The 6,950-nt window shown below is 34.6% G+C and overlaps 1 protein-coding gene across 8 annotated transcripts; it reads right to left on the minus strand.

Moving 5' to 3' along the window:
• Positions 1 to 774: 774 nt before the first annotated feature.
• Positions 775 to 6,891, minus strand: LOC129793836 (CTD nuclear envelope phosphatase 1 homolog). Of its 8 annotated transcripts, none has more exons than XR_008750970.1 (5): positions 6,518 to 6,869; positions 5,891 to 6,322; positions 2,290 to 2,530; positions 1,842 to 2,022; positions 775 to 1,783 (listed from the first exon to the last, which is right to left on the minus strand). XR_008750970.1 is itself a non-coding variant. In XM_055834280.1 (4 exons), the coding sequence occupies exons 1-3, from the start codon at positions 6,614 to 6,616 to the stop codon at positions 2,339 to 2,341; spliced, it is 723 nt and encodes a 240-aa protein (XP_055690255.1). In that variant the 5' UTR covers positions 6,617 to 6,869; the 3' UTR covers positions 775 to 2,022; positions 2,290 to 2,338. The 8 variants fall into 8 exon arrangements, 5 of the variants coding, with proteins under 5 accessions (XP_055690255.1, XP_055690253.1, XP_055690251.1 ...); XR_008750968.1 differs by having other exon boundaries at positions 5,891 to 6,331; XR_008750969.1 differs by having other exon boundaries at positions 1,842 to 2,530.
• Between the last annotated feature and the right edge of the window lie 59 nt (positions 6,892 to 6,950).

A 6,950-nucleotide genomic window follows, 5' to 3' on the forward strand; every position in this document is an offset into this window, starting at 1 on the left:
TTTGAATTTGGCGCCTAAAGTGTTGTATGAAAATGATTTCTTCTCTTTGCAAAATTTTTCTCCGGGATTTATAAGTGGCCTCAATCAAACCATCACAATTTTTTTTCCTCTAAAATTTGCGCGAAGCGCAACAAATCCCCGCGAAGCGGGGCGAGGTAAATTGGAGCGAAGCGACAATTTACCTCGTATGTAAAAAAAACAAAGAAAATCACGATTTTTTTTTAATGTCGCAAAAAATAAACTTTAAGGTTAAAATATTGACATTCCGACAAAAAAATCATTTTTTCGCCGGACGCCATTGTAAAGCGTGGAATAATGAAACGGTTTGGAGATATTATTCATGTAAGTCTACACGCCCGAAGATTATGAACCATAATCCTGTGTTAAAAGATAGGAATATGGTTCATAATCTTCGGGCACGTCAAAGTTTATTCTTAATAACTTTATTACTTTATGCTCAATTTTTTGAATTTATTTTTTATCCTCAGAGTTTCTTCCCATCAGAATACTCATTTTGAAAATTATTTTGAAAATATTGAATCAAAATAAGTCAGCATTTTGGGTCAATATTAATCCATTAAATTTGATCTTTATTTGACAAAAGTTTAATGAAATTTTAGCCAAAGAAGGTTTGTTTTAAGTAAGGATTTTCTAGTCTTCAGTATCAAGCGAGTTTTGGAACAAATTTTGGTCAAACTTTCAACAATTTAATTGAGAGAAATTTGAGTCGAATAAATTTCTTATTGGGTGAGTAACTACAAGAAAACTCCACAGTCTGTTGAAACTTGATTTATTCGTTCAACGATTTTTCTTATTTTTTTTCATATTATTCTTCTTCACTGATCCTTATAATGATTTTACAAATCTAATTGTGTTGATTTTTTCTTCATTTATATTTCTTTTTTTTTGTACAGAGGTTCATGAAATATCTCGCGAATATATTTCAAAAAAAATCTTTGCTTTATATAGTTTTAATTACTTTTTTTTTCATGACACACAGATTTTTGTTTTAATAAACTTTCTTTTATTAAAGGTCTTTTGTCTTTTTGACAAAAGAATGTAGCGTCTCTATTTGTTTTTTCATTTAATTGAAAAAAGAATTATGATGATTTTTTTTGGGCGTGTAGATTGAAAATCTTTTTATTCCATTTTAGAGAGAAAAAAACTTTTTTTTTCAAAAAGAAAAATCCTTTTTGGCGCAAAAAGGAGTCGCATTGCGTCCTTAAGAACTCCTCAAATGTCGAAGAAAGTTCTTTTGAGAAAGAAAGAAGTTTGTTGCTTTTCAGTTTTTCACTTTTTTTTTAAATTCATTTTAAAATTCTTTTTTTTTATATTTTCAAAATTTTTCCTTCAATATCCAAAAAAAAACAGAATCAAATTAATTTTTTTGTTTTAAAAATTGCAGAATACTTTTTCTTTTCTTACTCCACACAATTTTTTTTATCATCTTCTATTGTAAGATTTCCTACATAATTTAATACAGCTATTAAATGTAATCCTTAAAATTTAATTTAAAAATGTATTTACACGATTTTTTTTCACTTAAATTCTTCTTAAAATTTCTATATTGTGTATTTCTTTTTCTTTTTCTTTAGGTCTTCCCCTTTATTAATTTTGCTTTCTTTTCTTTGCCACTTCCGCCCACACACACAAACACAATGCGTGTAGAAAAGAGAGAAAAAATTGAAAGTCCTTTTCAGCAATAATTTGTCTTTTTTTTAGCAAGAAAAAATTACGCCATTTTCGGCTTTTTCTGCCAATTTTCCGTTGCACTGGAATCACTCTTTAAAATATAATTTAAAAAAAATTAATTCAAAGCAACTTTGCACTGTAGCTCTTACCTCATTGGTTAATTAAATTCCTTTTAACTAATTTTGAAATGTAAATTAAGAAGAAGAAGAATTACAAGTTCTTTCTTATTGGTTGATCTGCTTGAGACGATTTTTCATTGGTTAGTTTCGATCTGTCTTAACTTTCTTGAATTTCTAGGTAGAGTCACAGTGCAAAGTTGATTTAAATAGACTATGAATGAAGAAAAAAAACTCATTTTGTAAATAAAAATGAAAAATCCTAAATTCTGCACACAAGAGAATATTTTCTATTAATTTCTCTTTTTCATTTTTTTCTTCGTAATTTTTTCCACCATTTTTCTTTCAGCACCAAACAACAATAAAAAAAATAATAATTTCACTTTGAAAAAAATATATAGATGGGGGATGAAAAAAAATTCCCTTCTTATAAGCAAGAGGAGTCTGCTGAAAAATGGGGCAACATGTCGGCTTTACATACACACTGATTTCTTTTTTTTTATTTGGGTGTTGAAGAAGAGGAAGTCTCATCACCACAGACGATGGAGATGAAGATTCCTCGAGAGCACAGAACGGACATCATTGGTGAACCGCAGAGCATCCAAGAGCGGTAGAAGTGACAACAGTGCAATGTCCATTGGGTCGCAGAACCACGACTTAATGGGGATTGCATTGTTTGGGAAGCACCGATAAGCGCCTGGAGAATTGTCTATTATAAATATCTGTGAAGAAAAATTCAAAAAAAAAAAATTCGCATTTTTTTAAACTGCTAAATGGCTCATTCAGCAGAGGTCAAGAGGACGCTGGAGAATTTTCCCGATAGATGTCATGTTTAGTGATATTTCTTCAATTTTAAAAAACAAACGTTAGGAAACAGTGGCGTAGCCAGGGGGTGTTTTGGGGGGTAAAAACTCCCAGCTCCAGCAAAAATTAACTCGAGAACAGATTGACCAAAAACAATTCAAATTTGCAAAATATCTCATCAAGGCTACTTAACATCTTCTTCTTTACCCAAAAAACTTAATTAAACATCCGTGGGATGATGCTTTCTGTGGTTAAAAAAATGTTATGCATAAAAAACTTAGGTTATGCATCTAAAAATAAATGTCATGCATAAAATTTTCAATCACTTAAACAAACTTAAAATAACTCCCCCCAAAATTTCGTTCTGGCTACGCCCCTGTTAGGAAAAAAAAACAACAAAAATTGCAAAGAGAAACTTTAGAATTTTACCGAAAAGTCGATCAATTACAATACAACTCCACCCGCGCTAATTCCCCCTGCGCGTTGAAAGAGTCATAATATTTGTTTTTAGCAAACAATACTTTATATCAAAATAAAATTTATATAACGAATTATTTTCACTGCTTCAGCGTATTTATGTGCGAGAAAATAAAACAAATTTCCGTCAACAAGAACTCAATTTTGAACGGGAGAATATTTTAGAATTTATTGCAAATCAAATTTAAATTTATTTAATAATTTTTCATCAAAAGAAAAAGTCAATCATAACGCGTCCAGTTATAAGAGTTGGTATACCACAACGCGGATGGGTCAGTCTATGCGTTGTAATTTAATTTGTGAGCAGAATTAGTAGGCAAAGTTGATTTTTTTTTGAAATTCATCAATATGAAAGATAAAAATGCTCATATCTGAAGTTCTATAAGACCTACAAAAATTTCGTGACTAGTTCTGAAAAGGTATTGAAATAAGCTATAATCTGACATATATTTCGAAACATTTCAAGGTCACCTCCAGAACACAAAATGGCGGATTTTTGTTCAACCAAAACAGTTTTTTGCACTTTTTGTCCACAAGGAATGGTTCTAGAGGTTTCTGATGTTTCGGAAAGTTATAGAGTTTTGCAAAACCTTTAATTTGATACCAAATTGAGCAAAATCGGACGGACCGTTCAAGAGATATGGCTCTTAGAACTTTTCAAATTCAAGAATTTTTCAAATGGCTATATCTTCTAAACGGAGACATAGATTTTCTTCATTTTCGGGCTGGTGAAAGATATTAAGTCAGGCTACAACATATCAAAAATTCAAGGAAATCTAAGATGGGGATTCGGAGATATTGCCCCTTAAAGTTAGGCAATTTTTGTTTTTGATTTTAGCGCCTCTTGCGGCCATTTTTGGAACTTGGAATGTTTTAGACAGTTGTAGGGATTCTCAATACCTTTCATTTGATACTAAGATGGTCAAAATCGGTCAAGCCGTTCTCGAGATATATCGAAAAAACACTTTTTGCTTTAGGCCGCCATATTTGCTAAACCGCTTGACCGATTTTCAAGTATGAATTGTTGATGAAAACGTCTCACTGAGCTCTACAACATACTAAAATTTCAGACCTCTAGCTATAAAGGAAGTGGTTGACGCTATTTCAAAATGGCGGACGGCGGCCATCTTGGATTTTGAAAATGGTAAAAAATAAAATTTTACACCCACATTTCTATAGAAAACTTCAAACCGGAAGTCTCTATCTGTTACCGTTCTCGAGCTATAAGGCAAAGTTTGGACCACCGGCAGGCCGGCCGGAAGGCCGGCCGGCAGGCCGGCCGGATCAAAAAATTTCCACCACCATTTTCGTAATGTGGGATGTCTAAAACGTGCTCATACCAAGTTTGAGCCCGATCTGAGATGGTTGGTTTTTCCGACGATTACAATACTTGGTATGCCACGATTGTGGTATACCAACTAATAATTAAATTTGATGATGAAACAGAGAGAGAGAGAATTTATCGGAAAATTTTCAGAGGTGCGCGTCTATCGTTTTTTTTTTTGGGTTTGTAGTATTTTTATGGTAAAAAGTCAAGGGGAAGAATTGATATCGCAGCTGTGATAAGAGAAGTATCGCCTCTCTGGATTGACGGAATACAAACAAAACTCTGCGTATGAAAATGCTCTTTTTGATTTCATTTTCATCATCAACATCAATCACAATTTTTTTTTGGCAGCATTAATTTATGAAAGCTCTTTCGCGCCTTGAATCTCTCATTCATTAAACCTGAGAGAGAATGAACCAGGAAAACCCCCAAAAAGAGCATCGAGAAAGGCTCAAAGAAAAAAATAAATAAAATTCTCAACAAAAAATTTAAAATATAAATTTCTGTGGCAGTGAGAGAGGATATAAATAAATTTTGCATTAAATGCTGTTGGCAAGGATTCCATCCATATGTGTATATTCATAAATTCAAGGACATGCGGAAAAGTGTGCTATCAATCTCTTCTAGCCGAGAGGAGGCCTACCCCCAACCCTCCTCAATTGTTTCCCAACAAAACATTACGCTTCGTGTTTATCTTTCACCAATAAATTGATTTGCATAAAGCATAGCTCAATGGTGCGGGTGTTTATGTTGTAATTCCCTCAATCTGCCCATTGAGAGCTACAGGCAGGGGTGAAGAATTTTCATTCAACTCAATAACAAGTCAGGAAAATCCTTCAATGGAAAAGGGTAAGGGTTTGGGTAAAAAAAATATAAAAAAAATAGCAGAGAAGAATTTGCATAAAAATTCATAAAGAAAAATTAAGGAGAAAATCAAATTCATTGGAGGATTAATTTATTTTTAAGAAAAAAAAACTAATTTAAATTACTTTTGCAGTTTTTTTTAAGAAACAGAAGAAATTCCTAAACATCAAAAAAACTTTTTGCCTTAAGAAAATTCTTTAAGGAATTTTTTGAGACTTTCTTACATTCCTTTTAAAGAATCTTTTCTTATTCATACTTAAATTCATTAAAAATTATTAAAATATTATTATTATTCCTTAAAGAAAATCCCTAAATAATTTCTTAAATTCCTATAAGAAAATTCATTGAATATTCTCAATGATTTTCCTATAAGAAAAGACATAGAAAATGTTTTGATATAAAATATAATATAAAAAGGAAATTCAATGGATATTACAAAAAGTTAAGGGAGCATTCAGCGAAGTGCTAAAGCCATTAAACTAATAAATGGAACATGATACTTTTTTCGTTGCTTTTCCGGGAAGGGTTTTAGATGCTGTTTGGAAGCTCTTTTGAGCTCTCTTAGTGCAGGAAAAGGGGCATAAGAAGAGGATAAAGTAAAAGGACTTACCCTATTTAAGTCGTTGCAAATCGCCGAGAGATCTTTGGTGTAGGAGCCAAAGTCTGGCGTGCAGTGCTGACGGTAGTAGCGCCTCGTGAGGATGTTGCGCCCATTGTCGAGTTTATCCGCCACAGCGGTCCCGTAGATTTCCATGCTGGCCGTGAAGACAACAATGTCATACCACTGTGACACGACGTCCAGGAAGAAGTCCACATGGGGGCGCTTGTGGACGAAAAAGCGCACCGGATGCCGGTCAATCATGACTTTCACGGTGAAATCGTGCGGTGTGCCGGGTTTCACGGTATTCCGCGGTGCTGCATCGTGGTGCGAATGAATGAGGGTCTCATCGAGATCCAGGACAAGTGTCTTCCGTTGCACCATGCCCAATCGATGCCGGGAGACCGGTGATAGGGGGAAGGGTTCATACTTGACGGGCTGGTACTGAACAAACTGAATTAAAACATCAATCGGCATCACTACAAAAGTGTCCACATCCACCTCAATCCATCCTCGTCCCCTTCTTGCACACACAGCTCCTTCCCTCACAAAAGGATGAAGCATCCGGAAGAATAGGATTCGGTGGTCAGAGTGGATGCGTCCGGATGGAGGAAGTAGGTAAACAAGAGAAATACTTACAGCTCGTACTTGTCTGTTGAACATGTAGCAAATACAGGTCCATACCTTCGATGCCAATATCAAGAACTTCCTGGCGTTCATTTGGACGTAAGAAAGCATGTTTGGTGGCCCCCCAAACGGAAGTTCAGTGTTCCACGCACAAGCGGGCCCCCCTTCACACCAGCAAAAAGCCACACACCAATTGATAAATTCACGCACACGCACACCTGGGGCGCTCTCTTACTTTATCATCCTTCCTCCCTTCACAATTTTGGGGAGTTTTTCACGAGGAAATTTAGGAAAATCCGGGAATTTCTACACTCCGCGAAGGAAAAATGTCAAAATTTCTTTCCCATCAAAAAATCCGCATCAGCGCGTGCAGATTATTCTCCCACGGATTGTCCGTGGAACTTCGCTTAGCTAATTAGCGTGTCCCACGTACGAAGCGTAAGAA

This window comes from Lutzomyia longipalpis, chromosome 3 (assembly GCF_024334085.1).
Source record: "Lutzomyia longipalpis isolate SR_M1_2022 chromosome 3, ASM2433408v1".
Taxonomy (NCBI): Eukaryota; Metazoa; Arthropoda; class Insecta; order Diptera; family Psychodidae; genus Lutzomyia; species Lutzomyia longipalpis.